General features: G+C 38.3%; 3 protein-coding genes across 3 annotated transcripts in view; 1 reads left to right on the forward strand and 2 right to left on the reverse strand.

Moving 5' to 3' along the window:
- The window catches only part of X11Lbeta, a 69023-nt gene that overhangs the window by 14250 nt on the left and 27483 nt on the right, over positions 1-27290 (reverse strand). Inside the window, 1 exon segment of the mRNA XM_068298834.1 lies at positions 13901-13947. The gene's annotated coding sequence lies outside the window, so the exon portion shown is untranslated.
- LOC137584609 (uncharacterized) lies at positions 15424-19805 on the reverse strand. The gene is made up of 2 exons (XM_068300095.1): positions 19762-19805; positions 15424-16225 (listed from the first exon to the last, which is right to left on the reverse strand). Exons 1-2 carry the CDS (start codon positions 19803-19805, stop codon positions 15424-15426), a joined length of 846 nt encoding a protein of 281 aa, XP_068156196.1.
- On the forward strand, positions 20216-21124 carry LOC137587262 (DNA ligase 1-like). The gene is made up of 3 exons (XM_068303587.1): positions 20216-20512; positions 20582-20787; positions 20844-21124. The coding sequence occupies exons 1-3, from the start codon at positions 20255-20257 to the stop codon at positions 20968-20970; spliced, it is 591 nt and encodes a 196-aa protein (XP_068159688.1). The 5' UTR covers positions 20216-20254; the 3' UTR covers positions 20971-21124.

The raw sequence follows: 27290 nt of genomic DNA on the forward strand, positions 1-27290 counted from the left end.
TCGTCCATCACCCATGCTGCGAGGGTCTTTTGTTTAAATTTGTTTGGTACTCCTTTATTTAAATGCTTTCATTTATTTATTTATCAAGGATTTTAAATTGAATGCTGATTCAACCATTTGAACGTTCAAACAGCTAAATCACAGTTTTATTAAATACCAGGAATAAAGAAAGAGTTTTCAACTTTGATTTGTGTCTATAACAAGTCATAATAGCCGTTTAAGGTATGCAATAGGTTGGAAAAACATTGCTTTCAATTCAAATTCATAACATACAACTAAACAAAGCCTTTTGCATACTTTAAGGGGCGAATGTTGACCCATTTCATAGGCCTAGATTAACCAATTAAACTAATTAATTGAAACGAAATTCTGTGGAAAGATTTTAAATCTTAAAGTCGTATGAAAAATATTAATAGACAAGACAAGTTTCATTAAAGCTTCAAAAATACATGTATCACAAGGCACTCTCATCTAGTGAATGGCAAACTCCCCAACGATTACATTCAGAGATTCTTGCCCGAACAGACCCGAACCTTATGCTAATGCGTGCGGCATGTAGTGTTTTATGCCTGTGGGGCCTTAAATATTTTCCCAACAATCAAACTAAAAATTTCAAAAAGGATTAACAACAACAACACTAGCAGAACAGGAGGAACAGTGGGCAAAGGAATGGAGAGAGGGTCATAGACATATCGCAAAATGTGCCCTCCTTCATCCGAAAAGAAAAAAAAATGGAGAAGATATGTTGGAGTTGAAGCTGCTGTTGCCTTTATGCTATCCAATTTGTTGCTGTGCGTCTCGCAAACGCTTTGTGCAGTCGCATGGAAAATATGTTTTCGTTTCTGGAATGCCACACACACACACACAGAGAAATACACACATAACTGAAACCGAAGGAAGTTAACAGAGAGGAACGAATGTTCGTGTGCGCCGCACGCTTCGCTTGGCATTAAGATGGTTAGGAATGGCAAGAGGAAAGGGCCATAAAGAGGGAGAAGAGTGTGGACAGTTACCCCCAAAAATCTACAGAGAACGTAACACACCAGCTAACAAGGTATAACAAGAGCTGTAGCAGCAGTAAGAGCAGCAGGGACGTAGCTACGATTTTGTTTACGGCTTTGCAACACGATGTGGAAGGCGGACTAGAGCTAGGCCAGCTTTATGTAAAGAGAAAGAGAGAGAGAGAGAGAGAGCGTTGGGCAAACATTTTCATTGCCTTGACATTTATGGGCTAGCCTGGCCAGTTTAGAGAGTGAGTGCACAGAGATAGAGAGGGGAGGGTAGTGAGTAGCTGCCACTCTACGCTCCATTCATCTTTGTAGCTTCTAGCGTTGGCATCTACATCAATCTGTCGCCTCGAATCCGAAGAGAGAGGGGGAGAGAGAGTGGAGCTCAACTCAGCTGCCTGTTGCCATTTTGCCCGTTGACGGGCTTTTTGGGCCAACTTTGAAATTTGATGCCTTGGCTTGTGCTTAAGCAGATACTGACAGGACTATGAAAGGATTGTGCTTCTTTATCTTTCTTTCATTGCTTCGTTTTGTCCATCTCCATATCCATATCCTTCTTTCTATCTCTCTCGCTCACTCTCTCTTGTTTGTTAGGCGTTGACAAATGAACGAAACGGAGGCGACATCAAGTCATTTCAGATCAGACATCAAGAAGATGCTTACCTAGTTACTTTATCAACAAAGGCTAAACTGGAAGTCATTTGAATTTGAGCTTACTATTTTATCTGTAAAAAAAGACGAATCCTTCGTTATAATTACTTAGACAATGTTTGCTATGACTAAATCGACCCTTTCCAAACTTTTCTTGTTGTTTTTGAATTTGATTAACTGCTTTGAACTGCGGTGAACGACGTCATGACAAACTTTTGGAGTAGCCCTCGTGCGTAATGCGAGTGTGTGTGTGTGTGTATAGTATGTGCATATGGGTAAATTTTTGATCGTTGTGCCAAGTGGTTGTGATGAAAATTTCATAGAGTCCAGATCCGCACACTTGCAGGCAAGGTACTAGCCCAGATGAACCCACATCCACATAATGGGATAGGGAAAAAGGGCGAGGACATCAGAGAGGGCACTTTCTCTGTCAGCTGCATAATTAAGTTACAATTTCAACACGAGCAATGAGCCAGGCAGAGCCAGGCATCAGGCATCAGGCACCAGGTGGGCGCATGTTCGCGTCCTTGGAGTTTTATTAACTTAATGCCTGCTTAAACGATGCGTTGTTGGCAGCTCTTTAAATATTTAAAATTCATTTTAGACACACACACACACACACACATGGATAACCATTTCTGTGAGATAGGATGAACAGTATGCTTGTGTGTGTGTGTATCTATCAGCTAGTCACAAATGACGTACATATGTATATACCTACGGATGTACACATAACGTATACGTAATGCATTATTTTATAGCATAGTTTTAGGGTTGCCTTTTTTGTTGATGGTAGCTCATTATTTTATGTTTACGATTTACTATTCCAAGACACAGAAAGAGAAAGAGAGAGAGAGAGAGGGGTAGAGTGCAGTACTATAAACTCATTTAATGTTTTATTACTTTAACTTTATCAGTTTAAATATAACATAATAAAAAATTAATAAAACAAGCTATTAAATAGTTGGCTTTTTGCTAAACTTAAAACTTTTGCTTAGTTGCAGTTTGTTGGCCAACTGAAAATTGTCTTGAGGCAATTTCACTTGATTTGTTTTGTATCGATTTGTGTAGTAAGTTGATTTCAATCGTGCTCAAATTCGAAATAGGTATCTATCTCCCTTGGGTCATCATTCTATTAGCCCATTTAGCCAACCTCCCGGCACCCTCCACCAGCACTTTCAACCCAATTTCATTTTAGCCCCCCAATTCTTGGAACACAATGAAGAAAAGGCAAGTAGATGGGATGGTAATGAATCAAAATCAATTGCAACTGGCGTGTTGAATGTGTGCACAGTTTACACCTGATGTTGACGCAATGCCAGTGCCACGTGGCATGAAAGGTTACTTTACCTCTACCTGAGGCGTACACACATATGTACATATGTAGAGAAATGGCCGCACCGTCATTATGGCGACGGTTTAGATGCAATTACAGCAATATACACACATATATGGATGGTATTAATTATGCAAAACACAACACGGACTCTAGGAGTGGGAGTGCGAGTAGGAGGTAGGAGGAGTAAACTCTCTCTCTCTCTCTCTGTTCTCTGGTCAAATGCACGCAAGGGTGGAAAAATGAAACATGCAATTTGTTTGTAACCTAAATTCTTTGTATTTTCATTGTGCAATTACTGTAAATAACAAGTGTGTGTGTGTTTGTCTGTGTGTATGTGTGAGAGAGAGAGAGAGAAAGCGACAAGGAGTTAATACTTTTTCCGTCCCTTTACCAGTAGATACTTATGACTTATGTTTAGTAAATTCAAGTGTTTATTTTTTGCAACTTGGCATTTAATTAAGTTGTATGTAAGAAAAAAAGTGGGAGGAAAGCAGAAAGGTAAAAGGAAAGGGAAAGCATAACGAAGCGATCTAAGCGGCTTATAAATGCAGCAACAGCAATTTGGGTTAAAACCCCATTTTGGCTAAGAAATTGTCAGGGTAAACGTCTGCGTGACAAAAGCACAGGAAAACAAACTGAGACAAGGGACAGGAACGCAAAAAGAAACTGTCAACTTTATCTTTAACCGACTATTCTATACTCTTTCATTTGAATATTTTTTTGTGATTAATTAACTGCTCATTTCGTTTGGACAAATGACTCTCTATGGCTGGTCTAGGCATCTATTATAGCCGTAATGATCACGTGGTAAGGGTATATAAAAACGATTGTAATGAAAAGTGAATGTGACTAAGATGTTGTTTGTTCATGTTGCCGTTGTTGTTGTTGTTTCCGTCTATGACGATGACGACGACTACGTTTAAGATGATAATGATGGGGATGATAATGACATGGGCGTGGTGAGGTAGAACGTTATGCTGACAACAGCCATAACGGTAACTGTAACGGTAACGGTAACACACAAAACGCCAAAAAAAAGAGAAAAGAGAAAAAGAAAAACACACACACACACACACACACACCCACACGAAATAGATGGATGAAAAACGCGAAATGAAAGTAAACAAGCAAACAATGAAGCAAAAATAAAGTGAAAGTCCTAAAGTGAAAGAGAAAACACTCAGAGAGAGAGAGTGAGAGAGAGAGGAGGAGACTCAACAAAGTTCGTACCCTGCACCAATTAAGTAGGCATCTTAAAAATTCGATTTCGATCTTGCCACCTTATAAATTGATATGAAATTGAATAAACATTAAGTTCATTCCCCAAGCAAAAATAGGGAAATCGATATAATAAAATATCAGAGGCAAATCGAAATTGAATTTCATTTGATTTTCTTAACGTTCACAAATTTTGCAACACAATTCAAATTCAGTTAAATTCGCAGACTTTTGGTCTATCAGCAAATTCTCTAATGATATTTTCAACAAATTCAAAATGTTGAGCAGTCTCTTAATACAATTTTAGGTATATTCTTATTCCTCTTTCCATTTATGGTAATAAACATATTGATTTTGAAACTATTATTGAGTTTACTTTGCCACAAAACAACAAGATGAAGCTTAAATATTTCGATTTGATTGTAAAGCACTTTAAACATCAAAGTATTTGGCCAGAAGCACAAGCCATATTGTATTTCGTTTATGGTTAACTTTAAGGGTGAAAATGGTTAAGGCTTTAAGAGTTGCCTTTTCTCCCCCCTTCTTAAAAGTTGGTTTTTGCTCATTGTATATCCCGAAATACACATATATGTTATCTTTGTGTGTGTGTGTGTGTATGTACACTTGAATGCTGAATGACTTGACTGAAATGCTCTTCATGTTTTGGCATCGGCAACGTGCCCCGGGCCTAGCCAGGTGGATGATGTTGGCCCATGGTTGGGTGGATATATATATATATATATATATATATATATGTATGTATGTATGTATATATGTACATACTTCATATGTCATTCATTCGAAAATTGGTGCCTGCCAAATCCGTGTGACATATAGGTAAGAGTGTTTAGTTCTCTCTTTTCTTGTCAACCATTAATAAAATCAGTTTAGCATAAATTACAAATGACATGGAGAAACTTTTCTCTATCTTCGTCTCTATCCCTCTCTCGCTTGCTCTCTTTCCATCTAATCGATATACATGAAATCCTTAAACGATGCGTCGTGTCGATTCATTCGTGTCATTCATAGGCGATTCATTGGCAAAACTTTTGCTCTATACAGAGCAAACGAATCCTTTTGACTATGGAGTTGTGAGTGTGTGAGTGTGTGTGTGTGTGTGAGAGAGATTTGACTATAAAGTGTTTTTAGACATCATCTAAAAATCCTCTAGCTGGCTTTAGTGTGCCGGTGTCGGTGTCGGTGTTGGTGGCGTTGCCGGTGTCAGTGTCGGTGTCGATGCGTGCTGAGCTGGTTTTATGGCACAAGTTTTCATTGGCTTAATGCATATTTAAAATTGGATACATTCACCATTAACCATTCACTGTTCATCCGTTCCGTTCTGGTGAGAGGATAATGCGTCTTTGAGCTTTAAGCATTTAAGTTGATGGCTGTAAAAGTTTTTTAGTCAGTCCAAGAGACCCATTATCGTTGCAGGGAATTTACTATAGATGCAGCTGCAGCAGCTAAAGTGCATGCAATCCATAAAGTTCTACCTTCAGACAAGTGAGATAAGGGGAGAAAAATTCAACGTACATGGACTAATGTGTTTTGAGAAAGTGAGAGAAAACTTTACTTTTCCCCACGCAGCAGTTCACAGACTGACACAAATACATGTATGTATGTATGTATGTGCAAATACTTTATGGAGAGAGTGTCCAACATATATACTGCTTATTTATCTTTGCCTCTCACTCTCTCATTCTCCTTGTCTATCTCTCTTTTTTTATACATATATTGCCATACTTCATGCTGGCTTTAATTCGCCTTCTTTTGCTGTCGTCGTCTGCCTTCAATTATTGGAATGCTATTCCAGTCACGTCTCTGCGTGTTTGTTGTATGTTTTAGGCCAATTTTTCGCTGCTGTTGCTGTTGCTGTCTTTCGTCGACTATAACGATTTTTGTGTGCCCCCAAAAACGAACTAAAAAGTTAACGGCCCAAAAACACCACCTACATGCTCTCACTTCTCTTTATCCTTTCCTCCGACGCTCCTGTGTCCACTTGCTCCATGTCGTCATCATCGTCTGTAAAAACCCCTTTTTCTATTTCTATTCACAACTTCAATTGCGATTTGCTCTACTTCCACTTTTTGTTGTTGTTGTTTTTTGTTCAAAAATTTAACATTCTGCCTGAAATGTTTCATAATGACAGAAAATTAGGTTAGCTTTGATCAAGTTAAGACTTTTCAAAAGAGCCAATCTTAATGGAAAGCAAAAATTTTGAATGAACTTGAGAAAAAAAAAAAACGAACGAATTCCCTTGCCAAAAATTGACATTTTCAACTTCTCTTCATTATTTTATACATAGTTTCATCCAGTTTTTGGAATTTCGTAGTAAGATTTTGTATGAAAATCTCAAGTTTGCTTTGGAGTCTGAATTTCTTGGGGCTCCTTGACCTAATTTCCATTTACTTACTCACTTCAGATTCACTTTGCTTTGACTTAAGCCAAGCAACTAACTAACCAACTAACTAACTAGCATTAGCTAATGTTTTGCGAGGCTAATTAACTAAAGTGAAAGCTAGCGAAAACCAAAACACATGAACTACATGAACCTCAACTTAATGGAGGGGCGACAATTGCTATAAATTGCATGCTGGTCATAAAAGATTACAAAAAGAGTGAGAGGGAGAGAGAGAGTGAGAGTGAGAAAAAATAAAAAAGCAAATAAAACTAACCACAAGCCAAGAGAAAGAGAGGAAAAAGTGTATGAAAGTGTGGAGCTGGGAAAGCAGATGAAGATGAAGAAGAATGGGGTTAGAGTTAGAGTCAAAACCCTGAAGCCTGGCGACACATCAGCCCAGAAAGCCACTTTATTCTATTTCCGTTTCCGGCTGTTCTCGCCCGTTCTGTTGTTGTTGTCATGCTGCCGAGTATGTAATGTGTTTCCGCTTTTCGCCACAAAAATGTCTGACACGGACAAAGGACGAGCAGAAGAAGTGCGTATGAGTCTGAGGCAAATGCAAATGAAAACAGAAGAAAACTGAATCTGAACTGAACTGAAGTTACGGGATGAACATAAAGGAAGCAGAGAAAAATAGGAAAGCTCATGAGAAAGCCAGCGACAACAACAAAACGACACTCGAAATGTCAACGTCACCAGCGTGTTATAGTCACATGGGCAAATGGCAAATGGTGAATGGTGAATGGCAAAATGGTAACAGAACAGGATGAATCTTGGGCCAACACCCGCAACACCAATACATAGTCAATCCTTAAAGAAATCCCCATTTTATTTATGTCGTTACATTCGCAACGCTACACATTCTGCATAAATAAGTTAAGGAAAAATATAATAAAAATAACAAAAAATATATATATGTAGGTACTTATAAACAAAACACTCAAGAGAGTGCGAGAATGTTGTGTCCAGTGTGTGTGTGTGTGTGTGTATGGCAATTTATGCAGTGCAAGTACCGACTGCATTTGGCCAAGGCATATTAAGCCATGTGGCGTTGGGTCAATAAACTAAAAAGGTTTTCAAGCTTTCCGAAGCGAACAGATGAGAGAGAGGAAGAGAGAGAGAGAGAGATATGTGATTTCTTAAAGTAAAACTAACAAATTTATTCAGACTTTACCTAGCAAATGATTAGAAATGACTTGGAAATTGTAATTTTTAGCATTTGGGTCGATGAAAATTTATGTTAATTTTGTTTTTGAAAGCTTTTGAGCATATGAAACAAAATTATTTGTATGAAATGTGGCTTATAAATCCTTTTTTCTCTCTTTTTGCAAATGAAAGAGATAGGGGTAAGGTGGAGAAAAGTTACGTAGTAATCACCAGGCTATGGCTAACTGCATACTTGATGAAAGGCGGAGGATTACAGGCCATTAAGGTAAAACTAACTAGCCCACTCTCTTAGTCACATTGCTTATTACAGTGTGTGTGTGTGTGTGTGTCTACCTAACAGCAACAGTTGATGGGTGGTTTTCGACCACAAAACGTTTAGCGCTAAGCCAGCGACAAAGCTCAATTATGTTGATTGAGGCCGAGATAGAAGTCAAGTCAAATCGTGGTCTGGGCGGGGAGGTCTTTTGCCCTTATACAGACAACATACACCGTCACCGATGACTCATCCGATTGGGGGCAAGGGGACAAAGACAATCGCCCCAGACAGGAAAATGGCATAAAATTGAGTTTTTCTTTACGCTTTTCATTATCATTTAAGTTTGAGGCAAAGGTTTTCGATTTTCTTTTCGGTTTACGAAAATTTCAACACCCTTCGCCGGCACCCCCACATCACCCCACTTTCATATTAAATGCATGTAGAACCAAAATCAGTCACAGAAGGCGAAAGTTCAATGAACGAGGACGAGACGACAACGATGACGATGAGGAGATTGCCTACTACTTAAGTATTAAGAGGGTTGGCATGCCCAAGTGTCTACACGCACACACACACACACACACATTCATGAGTGTGTCAGACGGAAAGTAGATATCACCTAGAAGCCTCCCCTTTGTTGATGGCGTTACTACAAATCCATTTCCCTTCATTGATTGATTATGAGCTTCGGGCGTACATACACATAAGGAAGGAAAACTCCCAGCATAGGCAAGAAGAAAACAGAAGAAGAAGGTCAAACAATCGCACAATGCGCAGTACCGATAAATCAATATTAAAAACGACAACAACAACAACAACAGCAAAAAAAAAAAAAGAAACAACAAAAAAAAAAAAGGGAACCAAATGAAATGAAATGACAATGAAAATGCCACGCGTAGACGAGAAAACGGAGAAGAAGAAAATAAAAATTGTACAAATATTCAAAGCACTTTCCGCATTCATTTATTAAGCAAACAAATAAACAACAACAAACTGAGAGAGACAGAGAGAGAGTGAGAGAGAAGGGGTGTGAAGTGGGGATGATTGGTTGGTGGTGGAGTTTGTATAGATGCCAGTCGAAAAAATACTGAAACCCAAAAAAAAAAAATGAGAAAAGAATGGAAAAAGCAAGAACAAGAACGAAAACCAAAAACGGGCGTCAAAGGTCGATTCTCTTCTTATTTGATATCCATTGGTTCTGTCATTTGTCGGGCAAATGGTTTTCTTATGAACTGCCTGGGGTAGGTGGGCGTTTTTGACTGATAAAGAGGAAAACAGAATAAAGGTGGAGTGATGGCTGTGTGAGAGAGCAAAGGAAAGTAAGATAGATAGAGTGCAAAATTTGAAATAGAAAGAAAACAAAGACAAATCTCTACTTTCAGAAAGGTCTTACTTACTCTCTCTCTCTCTAAAGGGTTTTAAAACAAACAAAATAGTTAAATGGAAACAGATAAATGAGCTCAAGGATTAAAACATTGCATAAAAAATGTCATGTTATTTGATTCCGTCCCATTTCATTAATATTACAGGTGAGCTTTAGAAATGAGGAGCCCCAAAACAGGTTCGTCCTTTGACATAGTCCTTTATTGCCTAAAGACCATACATACGTTGATCTCGAAGAGTTAAATCTGCTGCATAAGAATTGGAAATTCGCTTTTTGCCTTTGCCATTCTACAGGATGCAGGACATATTGCTCAAAGCTCTTAGTTACTTCCCATTAGGTACAGAGACATTAACTATAAAAGTTATGAATCGATCAACTAAAATAGAATTGAGAGAAAGGAAGTAAGTAGTTAAGTAGAGATGGAGGGATGTTTTTGGTTTTTACTCATACTTTTTGTTTTTTTAAAGCTTCTCGTCACGTAACAGGCACACAAAAAAATCAATGGAAATTTGATGTGACTGAAATATAAAACAATTTTTCTTTACCCTATGTATGTATGTACATACATGTGTATATGTATATATATAAGTATTCCTATGTATAACATACACTCTCTTGCTCCCTTTCTCTTGGCTTTCTCTCTCATTTACACACACACACACATCACTTTCTAGGTAGTATTTTCAGCCAGTACTAAAAGTTGTGCTGATATTTTCAACAATTTTTGTTGTTGGTTTTTCTTATGTCTGTGTGTATGTGTGTGTGTGTGTGTGTACATTTATTTGGGGCTCCAATGCAGCATGCACTGAAATTCCCAAGGGATTGAGAGAAACAGCATGTAAAAGAGAGGGACAGAGCAGAATCTCTTTTATGCTAGAACAACCGACAGCGAGAGAGAGAGAGAGAAAGCAAAGAGAGAGTGATAGAAGGGAAAGCAGGGAAAACAAGGTGAATTTCGTGTGCATTGTGCATGCTTAATTGAGTTGTCTTTCAGCACCCTTCTCCTGTCTCTTCCTTTCATTTATGTATGTATGTACATACTACTAGGCGGAAGTGGGCGTGATAATGTGAATGTGTGAGTGTGTTCCATGTGTCAAACAGTTTATGAAAAAGCCCGATTCTGGTCCTTCTACTGGCTACCCTACCCTTCTACATCCCCACCCCACCCTTTAAGATAGCCCATTCAATTGTCCTCGCTCTGTAAATCGCGCGCATCGCTTCAGTTGATTTTCATGTCACTGACAAAACACATTTTCCTTTCGCCTTTTGTGTACATTGGTAAATTCTGTTGCCTCATCACTCCACCACCACACACACACATACACACCCACCCACACATCCAAAAATGGTGACTGTTGGCACAATTGGTAAACTAAAGTGAGGCAAATGGAGGATGTAAGCTAACAGCAACTAACTACTGCACCGAAATTCCACTACACTTATAACCTTCACAATTCTGTTCTAAATATATGTATGCAGCTCAAACTTAAATTGAGACTAACCTTTAGATATTCTAAATGTAATTCAAAGCAAGGCTAATGTAATGTCCTCTTGGAGTTATATTCCTTTGGTAAGGGTATCAAATGAAGAGCTACAAAAAACCAAAATTACCATTCAGTGCGATAACAAGGCAATCTATGTATATCATTAGGCAAAGCTTCTCTGAAAAGAGAAGTAATGGTTAGTTGATGGAATGGGATGAAATCTAAAATGGTAATTTGAATAGAAAGTTTTTGCCGCCAAACGAAATCATCATCAAAGTGAAATATGAGAGGGCGGTGGGATAGAAGGAAACCCTTAAACTAATATTTTTTATTAATTTTACAAATGAACGCATTGCCTTTGCCGTCGATTTGATGGTATAATAGTATTCGAGGAACGAACTTCATTGTCATAATGAACAATTTTCCATTAACCAGCAAATAGAGTGTAGACATTTGGACACCCTAGACACCATTATAGTCATCTAGAGAGGATGATAGTGTATTTATAGGGTATAGGTCAAGTTAGGCAAATTTGTCAAGGACCAAGCGACCACAAGGCAAGCCACAAAAATGATTTCATTCATTGATAAAAAGAAGAATGCCAAAAGCTCAAAACCAAAGTCAAGTAGTTAGAGTAAGAGCGAGGAGGAGTAGAAGCAGTTACAGGAGGAGAGATTGGTTGGGTAGCTGGTTGAGTTTACACTTCTTTGGTTTTAATTTCCCAAATTGCATTTGGCCACGTTATTTATACAATCCACGGAATTGCCAGGGACGACGACGACGACGGCGATGACGACTACGATGACTACGACAGGTGGAAGTGGCTTCCTGACGACAACAACGAAGGAGAAACATGACAGGATTTTAGGGTGGGCAAAGGATGAGGAGGGGTTGGAAAACACGTTTATTAACACGCGGCAAAATGCTGCCAACTACTTGGGCTTCACTCTAATCGATTTTTGATGAGATTTCTTCTTCTTATTTTCCTTTTTTTTTTTTTCTTTATTCAATTTTGACTTTGATGGGGCAAGCGGAGGAAGAAGCCGCTGTCGCTGCTTCTGTTGGCTTTTGTTTGGTTGGGCAAACGAGTTGAAGTTGAAGTAAATCGTTTGCCTTCATTTCCCTCGATTTCATGCCCAGAAAACGAGGCTAAGGTATTTTTTTTTTCCTGGCCGAAAATTGGGTCAAACGAAGCGACAGGTGGAGCAACTATCTCCAGATAGTCGATTATATTATTTTTTGGAAAACAATTTATAGAGAAATCACAGCAGGCAGCCCAACAGTTCTTTCCTTTCGTCCCATTTGGGAGCGAGCTGCTGTTGCTCATTCTTATCCACATTGAAATTGGCAATTTCGTTTTCATTCGACGCTGACGAAATGCATTTCCTGAAATGAACATTGACAGCAAAAGGACAGAAATGGCTCATGAACAGGGAGGAGCAGGAGGATGAGGAGGCGGTGGAGCCAAAACGATGAAGGAAGTGCACATGCCTGTGTCTGTGCCTGCCTGGCACAGAAATCAACTGGACCGTGCGTGAATGCCGTGAGGGATGCCAGTAGGATTTCGAATCAAATGTGAAATGTCACTTCATGTTGCCCGCAAGGAAAGCAGCAACACCCAACACCAATACCAATACCAATACCAACAGCAACATCAACATCATGGGCACCCGAAACAGATTGGCAGGTCGCAAGAAGTGCCTTCTATCAACCATACATACATATAACTTAAATGTATGGATACATACTAGAGTAAATGTATGTATGTATACATTGGCGATGCTGTTGCAGGTGCAGGTAAAAGCCAGCTTACTGTCAAGCAAAATGCAACTGATAACCATGGGAATGATGCGTCTTCTGCTGCTTTTGCTCCTGCTTTCCACTGATTAAGATGTCAGGCTAATTCCCTTTTTTTAATTTCTGACTACGTCTGTGTGTGCGTGTGTGTGGGAGTATAAGAGATATGTCCAAATGGATGAATTCCAAATACTTAAGCCTTTAGTATATCATATGAGCAGGACCGCATTATCTAGGTCCCCGGGTCGAGTTACTTATGGGAATATATACATACATATTCATTTTATACATTAAATATAATTATTTCATTGCCTACTTATGGGCTTGATATATTTAATTGGAATTCTATCAAGAGGAAATGAAACGAAAAGAATTCGCGTGTAGAGGATACTACGAATACGTGTATGTATTATGTGCACACCTGATTGTTTGTAGTAGTTACACAAAGAACTCAACAGACCGAGTCAAAGGATGCTTATCTTTAATTAAAAACTTTACATTGACATTCAGGTCAACGCCAGGATAAACTGGATTGATTGAGAATTTGACTTTCGTTAGTTGATATTTCTGTTATTCCAAGGAAAATGCATTATATAGATAAACATTATACAAATTTTCAGATCAAAAAAGTTCCCCTTTGCTTCTCATTCAATAATTAAAACTGCTTGATAGAGTTATTATCCTTAAGGTTGAAGAAAAAATCCTCTCAATATACATATTCTGCGTGGGTATATTAAAGAACCGACAATTTGCAAGAGTATTTAAGAAATGACTTGGTAATTTAGTTGCTTTTCGAATTTGAAAATTTTGCAGTTTGTTGTAAGTTTTCCTTTTGAACTGTTTCCATTCTGATAAGAGGCACAACACACACACACACACAAAGAGGGAGAAGGCTTTCCCTACTCTTGGTTCATTGAAACTGTTGGGGGTGGGTCAAAATATAAAATACAAAAAGGTTCTTCTATAAATAAAGTTTGCAGGAGCAAAATCTTGTTTGGTTCAAGTTTTTTTTTTTTTTCTCTGTTGCTACAGGACACAAACTCAATTCAATACACAATATTTCTCTCTCTGTGTCTCTCTCTCTCACTTTCTGTGGTTTTATGATGGGCAAAGTTTGTAGTTTTTACTTTTATCTTTGCTGAAGTTTATGATAAACTTAAATATATATCATGGATATATTTAGCATTTGTACTTACCGAAAATACACCAATTACAACATGAAACAAGTCGAAGATGCAGACACCTGGAAGGATAACAGAAACGGGGAGGGGAAGAAAAAGAGAAAGGTAAACCATTAGTTTTTGTATTGTGTTGACAGGCTGTAAAGGAAATGGTTCATTAGCTTGTTGTCTACCACCAAAATAATGCTTAACAATATTTTGCTTAATGATGCAACTGTCAAAGTTTTAAGCGGTACTGTACTTGCTAATGATGCTGCTGCTCCTCTGTCCCTGTCTCTGTCTCTCTTTATCTTTCTCCCACATATACATGAAATTGTTAACAATTAATGAGAAAAGAAAGTGAGGTAAGACCAAGTCAAAGACATGCCAAACAAGCCCAAAAAAGATCAGAGTAAGAGAAAATGCCAACAAATAAACGAATAAACGAAAGAAAAAACAGGAAGAAAATATATACAAAATAAGTAAGTGGGGCTCTGGAACGTAGAGAGATAAAGAGATGGAGAGTGAGAGAGATAGGGAGTGAAGTGGCTTGATGGGGTGACTTGGCTCGGCAGGCAAAAAGAAAACAATTAAAAGAATTTATTGCTTGAGTTTAATGAATTTTCAGCTTGTTTGCACGCACACACACACACACACACATTATACACATGTCCATACAAGGGGTGGTGGGGTATGGGGAGCAGGTTGTGGAGGTTAACAAACGCTACATGCCAACTCAGCATTTTTATCCCAAGAGTTTGATGCGTGGGCGAGTGAGTGCAAAAACAGATATGCCACAGGTGTAAAATGCTTATAAATCTTTACCTTCTCATGGTGCCCCCCTCTTACGCACACACACACACACACACACACTCTCTCTCTCTGTGTGTGTCTGAGAATGGAAATAAATGTTATTGTTACAATGTTTAATGAAGTTTTCGTTTTTTTTTCTTTGTTTTTTCTTCTTTGTGTTTGCGTTTTGTTTTCTGTTGCTGCTTAGGCTAAGTAAATTGATGTGAAAGCATCACTGCACACGTGGCTAACTTCTTCCCCCCCTACCCCATCGCACGCTACTGTTTAATTAAATACAAAATTAATTTTGGGTAATATATAATTAGGTCTCGTAGGCCCATATTCAGTAAACGATAAACCGACCCAGCCATATTCAAAAGAGACATAGCTTAAAGATCTCGCTCCAAGGTTAACAATTTTCTGACTGAATAACATGATCGGTTAAAGTCTAAAAACTGCAGAAAACCCTTGAGAATGCCAGTGAATAGACAGTTGGCTAAGAAAGAATTAACCGCAACTTGTGTGCCGCATTTGCTCCCAACAATTGACCCCAAACGCAATCTAAATGAGGGTTTGGCGTTTGTTTGACCGCAGTATACACGAAATGTTGCGGCATGGCTTGACCACAATACAACTCGATGACCTTATAGCCGTCTAAACATTCGATTTGAGAACCAAAACTATACCAAAGTTAACAATAACTTGTTCGGAACTTTTATACTATAACATTTGATAACATAAAATATAAATAAATTTTGATAGTTGCTCTAACGTTTAGACTTTTGGCTTTTTCGCACTTGAATATCCTTCTCCGTAATGCTTTCATTTAAAGATTCGGGTGACCAGAGCACCTGGGCCGGAAATACAATCATTTGATAGCGATCCATACTCTTGATTACTTCATAATGATAATGGTCCGTCATGACAACGAATGGCTGCTTGTAGTCATAGAATTCACGTATGGGCGCCAATGGTACATCGCAACAATTGATATAGACAGTTGTCATCGGAAGCTGCAAGGCCGCCTCATAAGCGGCAGCAATTTTGGGACACCAGAGGGCGGCACTGACGAACGATAAACGTTCTGTCTGCGCCAATTGGCCCAATTCGATGGCATTGCGAAATGTATGCATAGTGACCACACAGCTCGGATGTTCGAGACTGAAGAAACTTTGATTGAACTCACAGGACATCAGGGATGAACCATCGACCATTTTGTATATGAAACCAATGTCATCTGGTTTCTGCAGGCAAATCAGTTCAGATTTGAGGCAGTCCAGCAAACGCAATGCTCTGGCATAATGCTCATGGGTTTTGACCTGGCGATGCACTGTGCTAATGCCGGCACGCACCTTCTCGATGAACTTTTCACGCATTGTCTCATGGACAAAAACGCTGGCAATTAGATTCTTGCCCAGCGGTTCGTATAAAGTGCTAAACAATGGAATCATCGCTTCATCCAAATTGGCCTCTTCACAAATGACTATAATGCTGGGATCAATCCAGCTCTTGTCACTATTTTCTGGGGATATGCTGGCTGCCGCCAGGTATAGGGTACACGAGGCATTTCTCTTAATTTGGATTTTTTTTTATTTTTATGATTCTTATTAATATTGTAAACTGAAATATAAAGAAGAGTTAACTAATAGCACTACAAATCACACTTAAAATTTGTCAGTTTTGTCTTTCGGTGTTCAGTGTTCAGTGTTGATATCAATAGCCCCAAAAAGAAAAACCGCCCAAATGGTTGCATAGTGGCTACCCATTCATCCATCACTGCCACTTGACACCAGCAGCAGAAGGAGTAGCAATTGCAACGGACGATGTATGACAGCGATGGCGATGCTGGTGACACTTGTGTTTTAGCCTCATTTGCCACATGGTTTCGCTTGCCTTGCTGCCTTGCTGTCTGTCTGAATGTCTTTCTGAATGTGTGCCTCTCCTGTCGTTTTCCTGCACTAATGATGCATTCTTGCAGCGAATCTTCTGTTGTTTTTGTTTGCGCTCCAGTTCATTTGAGTAAAAACAAAAAAAACAAAAAAAGAAGAAACAAAAAATTGTGTGAGAGATTCGCCTTCGTCTTTTGCACTCGAGAGACGAAATATTTCTTTTGCTTTGGAAAAAACCAAATCTAGAGCACAAATTGCCAAGTGTCCCAGGAGTTTCTGTTTTTGTTATTTTTCCCCCATTTCTTCTATCATTTTCTGTCTTATCTTTCTGTCTCTCTCTGTCTCTCGCTCATATCGTGTGACATTTAGCAAAGTTCTTTATGCAGTTGTTGAATTAATGAAACGAAATTGACAAAATTCCAAAAAGAACTACTTCAGTCTTTTGCTAGTTTTTGATGAGTTGCTAAAGATGAGAAGCTGTTTGTTCCTCAATGTTTTCCTGATAGACACGTTGCGCAAAGAAATCGTTGCATAAATTAAGGCGTTAATATGCTGACTGACCTCATCGATTGGCGATGATGATGATGATGATGATGATGTCTGGGTAAACATCGATAGCAACTCAAGCAACAACAACAAAATGCAGAAAAAGCGATTACTCGAAACTGTCAGCAGATTGCAATTTTCGGTAGTCATCTTGGTTACGGTTTACGCTTGAGTGAATTACAAAAAGGAATCGAACAAGGCAATTTTTCAGTACCAACAAATGAATATTTAAGACGATGTGGCCACTGGCCAAGATTTACGAGCTCTTTGCCCCACACACAGAGAAACAACCCCGGCTAAAATTTCTGGCAAATTGACTTTTGCCTTTATTCCTTTTGTGCTTTACTTGGAATTGGGCTTAATCAATAAGTTATTTTAAGGCAAGAAATAAGAAAAAGAAAAAAAGGAAACCAAAAGAGGGAAGCATATAAAGAATTGTTACCAGTTGCTCAACAACTTGATTATTTTTTAACTAAATTAACATATTTTGACCCTTACTCTATGTTTATATACCCTGAAAAGAATAGAGATTTTTGAGTGTAGTCTAAATGGTTGGAAGTTGAAGCTTTGAAGAGGTAAAAGTTTTAGCCTAGTCTTAAGGTCACAAACAATGCCTATTGGAATGGAAGTTCGCAGCCGTGCGTATGAGTTTTTTTTCTTTTTCTTTTATTTATTTAAGCGCTGAATCCATACATACAAAAATAGTATCATAACAACACAAGTAGATGATATAAAAGGACCAAACCTCATTGGTACACCCAAGAGGACTATAAATATTATTATTGATGTTGGTTAGCTAATATTTTTGGCGAAGCCCTTTCTTTTTAGCCGTCTAAGAGGCCTGGCAGGTAGTAACCGTCTTGCGAGGATACTGCGGTGCCTATTAGCGTATGAGTAATGCAAATGACGTATACGACAAGTAATCCGCTGATAAGTATTTAAACTTGGCTGTTTTTGCTCTCGACTAGAGGCATTCACCATTGCTATATATTATTATTAGTATTATATCTCAGATAACCAAAATTTGATTTAACATTGCACGGGGTAGATACAGACTCTCACACACATATACATACACTCTCAAACATATGGATGTATTTAATGGAAGTCCTCGCTCTTGGGGCAAGTTGCGAAAAAAAAGTTATCAACAGTTATCATGACGGCAACGGCAGTGGGCCACATGGAAAATGAGAATGAAAATAAAAATGACACAAAGAATTTATCAAACATCCGCTTCCGGCGTAAATGTTGCCTCCCTTCACCACCCACCCACCGTCCATACACACAGCAAGAGAGTGGTGGGCCAATGGTGGGAAATGTGTCGCAGCCAATTTGTAGCCCAGCAGCAGCCAAAGGGCATAGGGCGAACAACAACCAAAAAAATAACAACATAAAAAAAAAAAAAAAAAAAAAAAAAGAGGAGAACGAGGGGCAAGAAAAAAAGTGAAAAACAAATTGTTTATTGTCTCATAATTGAAGCCGAGAGGCTGCCCTAGCCTGGTCGACTGAATGTTACTTGTGTTTCCGCCTCTACATTTATTCACCAGACGACGGGGTGGACCAGAAAATTTCCAATTTTCACCTGCATAAATGATGGGTGAACGAGATGGAGAGAGACAAGGTATAAAGTCGGCCTTCAAGTCCATGATGAAAGATCTTTTGGCAAAAGAGATTATACCAGATTATAAACAAGGCTCTCACCAAAATGAAGTAAAACCTAATTGAAGTAGGGTATGAAAATTGCGAATGAGAATTATCTTGCCCAGGGTCGTATGTATTATGATAACAAAAGAGAAACCGAAAAAGAAGAAGAAATCTTTTCTTGCGTGGCGACACCAAAATAACTAGTTTTACACAATTTCTTGACATTTCAGGAACTTGGTTATGTCTGTGGAGAATTCTGAGTTGTTGTTACAACCTGCAGCTGATAGTTATATAATTGCAAAGTGCAATTTAAGTCGTGTCCTCGAAATCGAAAATCTTGCATTAACTTTGACCAAAAGTTTGACGTAGTTTTCGTTTGCTATTCGCTTAGTTTAGTTTTAGACCTTCAACTTATGATGAATGAAGGGTTCATCGATTTGGTCGATGTTACTACGAGTATGTTACATGTTTGTGTGTATGTGTGTGTGTGTGTGTGTATGTTGTGTAAGTACTAGTACCCCTCTTCCATTTGCCCTTTTGCCTCTCTCTTGCCCAACGAGTGAAAACAACAGCAACTAAAACTGCAAACTGCGTGCGAACAAGAACAACAAAAACAACCCACACACAAAAATAGTTCAAGTGCCTACTTTTGGCATACCAAAGCACTTAACAGTGTTGCCAATGTGCACCCACACACACACACATACACACACTCACCCACTCTAGACACATCCACCCACTTGCCACCCATCCATCCGCCTGCTTTACCACCCATTTTTGGGTCGACATTCGAGCTTCGTCACACATATAAAGCCGCGATTTTCGCAATGAGTTTCACTTAACTTTTGCGTCACTTAAATGTAATTTGTGGAACTTTTTGGCATAGCCTTTGGCCCTGTGCCTATGAATGGCTAGAAGGGGGCTGGGAGGGGGAGGGGGGGTTTTGAATTTTTCTCGCTGTTGTTGTTGTGCTCGTTCGATTCGGCTCCCACTTTTAAGTGCATTTTGCTGTAATCAAGCGCTCACTTGAACCTCAAACTCTCGTCTCCGCCATCAGCCATCAGTTTCATGCTTTTTAGCATTTCATCATTGCATTTGTTGCGATTTTGTAAGCCTACTCAGAGCAACACAGGGTAACACAGGGACACACTCACACCCACACAGGCTAGTAAGTGGGTGTGGCTGGGCCCAGGGCTAGGAGGAGTTTCCTCTTGGCGCCTAGTTGGTGTTGGTTTTTATTTCTTTTTTTTTTGCCATTTGAGTGGCCTTTTAATGCGCGTGTTGTTGCACTTGGGCTCGAGAGTTCAACAACAAAACAATATTCATTATTTATTTAGTTGACCTAGTTGACGCTTGCTTGCTGGTCCATATTTGGTGGGTGAGTGGTTTTTGTATTGTTTTTGGAATTCCATAGAGTCGAGCAAGACAGTAGGCCTTGAGTTAGTTGTGTTCCGCTTTGTGTGTTTATGTGTGTGTGAAAACCAAAAACAGAATCATTATGTTCTAAACTTTGAACAACATGGACACAAAAAAAAAATCATTTCAGACTGAATATAAAGATAAAGATAAGGATAATAAGAACAATAATGTTGCCAATGCTGAAGGGGATGGTTATAAGGATGACGATGATGATGACAACTATACTGATATTGACGATGATGAAGGAGATGTCGCTTATGCAATTGATGACAAATTTCGCATCTATCGTGAAAATCTAAGACGACATCGTCAAAAGTTTGCTAAATATGAGAAAGAGCGCCGTGAAATATCGCAAACGGTATGAGCAATTGAGGTTAGAGAATTTTCAACTACTAATTGGCATCTTGTTTTTCTTTCTCTCGAGCAGCTCAATGAGATTGTAAAAGAAGTTCGTACTTTGCGTTCAGAAATCGATGAATTAGAAATGACTGTGAGTGAAGTGTATCCCATACGTCAGGATAACGAGGATGAGACACTTGATGAGGTAATCGAGACAACTGAGACAGCTGACAATTACAACATGGAGGACAATATCAATGTCGATGATTACGAATATGATGACAATGATGAAGAGTAAGTTTCAGTTAATCTATCTAATCACAAGCTAATAAACCAACCATTTTAAATAGTGTGGCAAACAATATTGAAAATAAGTCACAATTGAAGCAACCAGAAGCGATGCAGTCAGAGAAGAAAACCTCAAAAATTTCTCAGCTGTTGGATGGACAAAATAAACATTCTTGCATTTTGTCGTAAAAAAAAAAAACACACACTCTAAAACAGAAGGCCTTCCCCCCCATCCCCCACCACGATAAAAATTTCATCTTAATTATAGATAATCAGCAATCTATGAGAAAGAAATTCAGTTAAATTTTGCCCCTTGTATCAGAAGAAATATCAAATAATAAAATTGTTTTTCGTTAATTAACAAGTAAAGTTTAATAAGGATTATGTTAGTGGATATTACAGTTGCCAGCATGATAAGTCCATATCCAGTGCTCGATGAGAATGGCAATATCAGAGATAATACCTCAGCCACCGCCAGTCGCTATTTGATGGATCTGTGGGCAATGTATACGCAACGTATGCAAATGGAACGTAAAGAGCACCGCAATCGTTTGGCAAACGAAATGGCCGCCATGTGTGAGATGGTAACAAGTTCGTCGTGCCTTCCTTTGGGCCCCTCCCCTCTTAAACAGACGTTGACAGAGTTTCCCTGATCATTGATTTATTCATTGTGTCTCTATTTCACAGGATCATGTTGAGGGGCAGTCACTTTATTGTCCAAACGATATTATAATTACCGAATCATCTAAGCTACCCCTTACCATGTCATCCATTGATGACATTGAGCAAATTAAGGTCTCATCATGGGGCAATTGTTTGCCATTAGTTGTCTATCTTTGGGCTGGCATTGGTATGGCATATGCTGGAGCCTCATTGCGTACCAACTTTATGATGTGAGCAAACAAAATCTATTAACCTAAAGAATAAAGACCAGCTGAAAATTTGCATTTGAATTTGACAAAATCTTTGCTAATTGTCTGAAAACATTGTCTGTCGACATTTTTATCTTAGGATCTAGGGATTTGCGATTTTTTTTTTAAACAAAGCAATCAATTCATTATAAATCTTAATACAAATAAAACTGGTAATATCAATTGATTAGCGGCTGTTTGACAATTTGAATCATACTTCTAAGATAAATGTTAGACGAAGATTAAACTTAAGATGACAGCTTGCAGCTTGAACTTGTTCAGAAAACGACAAAGAGTTTAAAAACGATGAAAATCAATCGATTGAACATGTTTCGGTTTATTTTATAACTCATTGAATATCCAAATAGTTGAATAATCCAGAAATTTCACATTGTTGTCTTTAATATTTGGTCTCTTTTTTTGTTTTATGAATTGGCAAAAGCGGCGGTCCCACCGATTGACAGGAAAGAGGCAGAGAGTCCAACAAGTTGTTGTCAACGGCAGGAGGAGGAGGAGGAGGAGCAGCAGCTGCTCTTGCAAAGTTTCATATTGTGCCGCCAAAGTGCAGACAAAGCAGCTCCTGTTAAAAGGAGGCGCCTGCAACTTATGCAATGAAATGTTTCCCGGAATCCGTGGCCATTGTGTGGCGGCATTTTTAAGAGAGAGTGAGAAAGAGAGAATAAAAAATAGCTTACTGGTCCAGCTGCTCTTACTTGGAGGAGTCCTCTCTGTCCCAGGCTGTGTGTCTTTGGTTCTGCGGAAGTTTGCACACTTTTGCTTGCAAAGTGGAAAAAAAATTCTTTGGTTGAATGCACGGCGGATGTCCTCCTCTTTCTCTTTCTCTCTCTGTCTCACACGCTCACTTTTCCACCCTGTCTGATTTTGAATGGATTTTCACTTGGCTGAACTGACAGCAAAGAGCTCAGCCAGGGCAACAGTATGATAAGGATGATGATGTGGATAAGGATGTTGATGATGATGAGTATAGAGAAGTTGCGGGTTTATATGTATGTATGCGGAAAATGCCTTTGCGGGCAGCTGACCAGGTGTGTTTGTTGGTGTACTTTTCGCTTGTTGCAAGGAAATACTACAAGTGAGTATAATAGCAACAATAACAGAAACAGCAAGTAGCTGCCATGTTGCAAAAGTAATTCAATTTGTCCTTTTCTCCTGTTAAACGAGACCAAAACACAACAGATGGAGGCAGAGAGAAAGGCAGAACCTATAGAATCCTCTCAATTCAACATTAAATATTCGATCTTTATAGAACTTGTTGTGGTAGCTGTCCTTAAATGGCAATCATAACTCAAATGTAGTCCTCATTTTCAACAGTATTTATTAAAAAGGCAGTAGGCTGAGATTTGTGCTAAAAAGTCTGTATTATCTATCTTTTACAATTTATATCTAAACCTGGAAAACAAATGCCCAATGTGTTGGGTTTAACTTAGGAAATGGTCTAAGGCACTTTATCTATAAAGTTGACTTTGAGTTTACTTTTAGCATGATAATACATTTTGTACTGCAGTTTTACTTTGAGTTAGCTCCTTGCTGCAAAGTATTCACATACACACACACACACACATTGTCATATATATACATATAATTAAATACTCATTTAAGCAATTTCAATTGGACCACATTTTTGGGGTTGGGGGGCTAGAAACCACAAAAGCACTGCGCCAGAAACAACAACAACAATAAGAACAAGAACAACACTTTAGTTTTGGGTTTTGAGAAATATGATTTTTGTGGTCAAGATGCTGGTCAAGAGGACAATGGCAGAAGCCATAAGCCAAATTAACAATTAAACTTAGCCAGTCTGGCAGGAAGGAGAACACAATATCAAGTGGCTGGTGAAAAACAAAGAAGTTCTCGGAGTTCACTTAAAAACCAGCCATCAAAAGGGAGTGTAACAATGAACAGGAGAGAGAGAGAGAGAGACAGAAAGAGAGAGAGAGAGAGGTAGTTAAAAGTTTTGTGTGTGCGTTTTCTGCGGAAAGCGCATAATAGTTTTTTGGCCAACTGACAATGGGATGATGTGTCCTGAGTCCTCTTCGAGTCCTGTATTTTCAGTATTTGGTCTGTCAAGGACTACGAATGTCTGCAAACTGCAAGAGCAAAAGCAGCAACAGCAACAACAACAATAGTGAATTGCATTAAACATGCCATAAATTAAAAGACAACAAGCGAAGCTAACAGACGGGGCTATGGCAGTGCATTAAAATGCATTAAAAATAGTTTTTAATGCCACAGACATGCTGAAACACTCAAACACACACACACACACACACCAATACACATACATCAAGTAAAGGTCACAGCAAATGGAAAAACTCATATGATATAAAAGAAATATGTATATGTATATATATCGCATACAGTACTTAAATCTTATTGAAGGCGCTTAGCAACGAATTACCACCACGCCCATCACCACCATCTATTCCATCGCCTCCATCTCCTTGGTGTCCTTTGGTTCTTTTTTCACCTTTCTCCCTCCATTTGCTACTTCTCAATGTTAATCCAATTTGTTATAATTAAATTACTTTAAGCCGCTCGCTCTCAACAATTTGCCAGCGCCAGGATTAAAAGGGACAGCAACAAAGCAAGAAAGCGAAAAAGAGAGAGAGACAGAGAGAGAGAGAGAGTGAGGGGACATTTGATGCCTCATTTAGTTTGGACATAAACCAAAAAACTATATCAAGTGAACTGAACCGAACTAAACTGAATTGAACAGAGCTGAACTGCAGCCAGCTTTAGTCCGATGAATGCATTGGCATTGCATTAATGTCGTATGAAAAATAATTGCATGTATGTACAACAACAACAACAACAACAAAAGCAATACCAATTCTCATTATATCTATATACATACATGTAATATATATTTACATAAATGCATATATGGAAAAAAAGACACAGATTAAACGAGGTGTGTTTTATGAGTAATAGTAATAAGACTTTATTTTTTGAATCAATGTGTTACCCTACTTGGAGTATAACCATTTCGGGTGTCCCAAGCCATAGACATAGAGGTAAGCGTTAAAAGGAAGGCGCATTTCTATCCTACTGCTCCTCATCTGCGCCTCAGCAATCATTTGGATATATTGATTGGTACACAGAGGTCAAGCCAAGAGGATTCAAAATTTAGATTATTAGAACCTTTTGCAGCACTTTTATTCTCTGATCTCACATGGGTAGAGAAATTCGAAGTACTTTTGAAGCATCTGTCATTAATACATATATTATTACAAGTGTTTGGGTCTGCATATTTCTCTGTGTATATGTGTGTGTGTGCCTGTGTGTGTGCCTTTTGTATAAAATATATATGTATAAACACTTCACACATGGATACACTATATAAACTGTTATTAATACTTCGGACAGTTAACAGCTATGGTAATAATAATATATGCAAAGTGCTATTCCCCTCCGTTGCTAACCCCGCACTGTCCCACTCTTGGCTTTAGCTGGCAGATGACTCGCAATTTTCCATGCAAAGTAAGTTAAGTCCCAGATGCAAAATGAATGAATGAATGAATAAAAAAATGAACAAAATTCCATGAGCTGAATGGTGGTGGGGGTGGTGGAGGAGGAGGTGAGAATTGAATTATGACAAGATGTATTATATGTTAAATCAATAATCAAGCAAATATCAATTTAATATGCTCAATATAACACTTTCAATGGCCAAAATGCTTATATTCTAAACAGATGTTCGATCATGTTTTAGCTCCCCCGCCCTTCTCCTCCACAGAAAATATCCGTATAACAAAAACTCATTACAAAAAACGTTTATGCCAACACATAATAGCTGGACTATCAGTGAAAGTTGGTTTTGTTTGTATGTTTGTTTGTAAAATCCCCGATTGAATGGAATGAAAACAGTTTATGCATTCAATTTGAAGGGACTGCTGTTAAAATAAAGTTGCAAAACCAATTTAATTGAAAACTGCATAATAAATGCTATTTACCAGCCTCAAACTAACCAAACAGAACAATTTCCGCTTGCCTTGCCTTAAAACCAAAATGCAATTTTGATGATAAAACGGGCCAAAAAAAAAAAAAACAAAACAAAACAAAAAATAGCCAAACTAAAAAATTACTTGGGTCACACTGACCCTTTTGTATACTCTTACAAAGTACTTACTTCAAATCATTAAATATACTTGCAATGATGAATATATAAAGACTTTATTTTGGTGCAGTGACTATTGCATATGCTTTTAAGAAAGGGTATAAACAATTTGCATTGTCGACATTGTTTTTACTTAATTTTTTTTCATTTTCCATTTTGTTTTTTTGCCACAGTTGCTGCTGTTGTTGCTGCTACAGAGGCAAGTAAATCTGTTGCAACTGAGTGGAGCGCAAAATGCAGTCGTAAATTAACAAAAATATTGTAATGAATAAAATGAGTGCCAACAAAAGCAAAAGATTTTTCAGCATTTCCAGCATTTTCACTTGGCAACAGCAGCAAGCAAAATGGAATCAGGACATCGAAAAGAAGAAGGAGGAGGAGGAGGAGGAGATGAGATGGCGGAGATGATGCTGGTAATTCGTTGCAAGCAACATAAGTAACTGATTAAGCATTTAATAGTCTCCCCTTTCAAAAAAGTAAAAGGCAAACGAACATTTTGTCATTTTCAGCCAACCAGACCCCCTCCCCCTCCCCACCACAAGTAATATTTAAGTAGTTTAGGACGAATAAGAAATACTCTATACCCAACAATTGAAACATCATCTTTGCTGTAACCCTTTGTCATTAGTTAGTCTAAAGTATATCCAACAGACAGACAGATCTAAAGGGTATATTATTTAAATTATTTTTGCATTTTTGCACTTTGTGTATACTTATTTATTTATAAAAATTCCAATTAAATTTCAATTTGGTTAAATCTGATACTTTTTGGTTTTTTTTCTTCTCTCTTTTTGCGTTAAATTATTTTTGTTTTTCCTTTTTTCTTGTTTGGTTTAAGTTTTTTATTGTTATTGCTGTTGTTGTTGCATTAATAATGCATGAAAATTAATTTTATGCCACATTTTCAATTAGTCCTGTCAGAGGGCATTTAAGGCTTGTAAGTTCTGTTGAAAAGGATTTTGTTGGGCTTCATGTCGTCGAGCCATAGGATTAGGGCTTAGGGAAAGAGTGCTGCATATAGAATTGCATTGAGAATGAAATGACACAAACAGGATAAAAACAAAACTAAACGAAACAAAAGAAAACCAAAAGACAAAAGAAGAAGAGAGGGGAAAACATAGAAAGCAGCCAAGCAAATGGTCAGTTTGAGAGCGGCCAATGCCAGAATAAATGGAAGGAAGGAAGGAAGGAAGGAAGTTACTTAAAATCAAACAACATGTAAATACGAAAAATACGCTTGGCTGGCAGCCCCAACTAACTAACCCTGGAAACTACCAAGTCCCCATCCACCAACCCCCCACAATATCTTGCAAACCCCCTATCATCTGTCATGTCCGTGTAGATTTTGTTGTTACTCAAAGATTTCATCTCCAAGTCAAAGACTAACTAGTTGCCGTTTCATGCATTCATTCATTAGCAGTTCAGCTATTCAGTATTCATGAATAAATGAATGAATGACA

This window comes from Drosophila tropicalis, unplaced genomic scaffold, assembly GCF_018151085.1.
Source record: "Drosophila tropicalis isolate 14030-0801.00 unplaced genomic scaffold, ASM1815108v1 contig_158, whole genome shotgun sequence".
Classification (NCBI taxonomy): Eukaryota; Metazoa; Arthropoda; class Insecta; order Diptera; family Drosophilidae; genus Drosophila; species Drosophila tropicalis.

Excerpts from the sequence above, each read along its gene's own strand:
- LOC137584609 (XM_068300095.1), bottom strand. The coding sequence starts at position 19,805 with ATGAAACTGATGGCTGATGGCGGAGACGAGAGTTTGAGGTTCAA. Across the intron at positions 16,226-19,761 it reads GACGAGAGTTTGAGGTTCAA|AAATGCCTCGTGTACCCTAT; the intron begins GTGAGCGCTTGA and ends CCAAATTAAGAG.
- LOC137587262 (XM_068303587.1), top strand. The coding sequence starts at position 20,255 with ATGGACACAAAAAAAAAATCATTTCAGACTGAATATAAAGATAAAGAT. Across the intron at positions 20,513-20,581 it reads GCCGTGAAATATCGCAAACG|CTCAATGAGATTGTAAAAGA; the intron begins GTATGAGCAATT and ends TCTCTCGAGCAG. Across the intron at positions 20,788-20,843 it reads TATGATGACAATGATGAAGA|TGTGGCAAACAATATTGAAA; the intron begins GTAAGTTTCAGT and ends CATTTTAAATAG.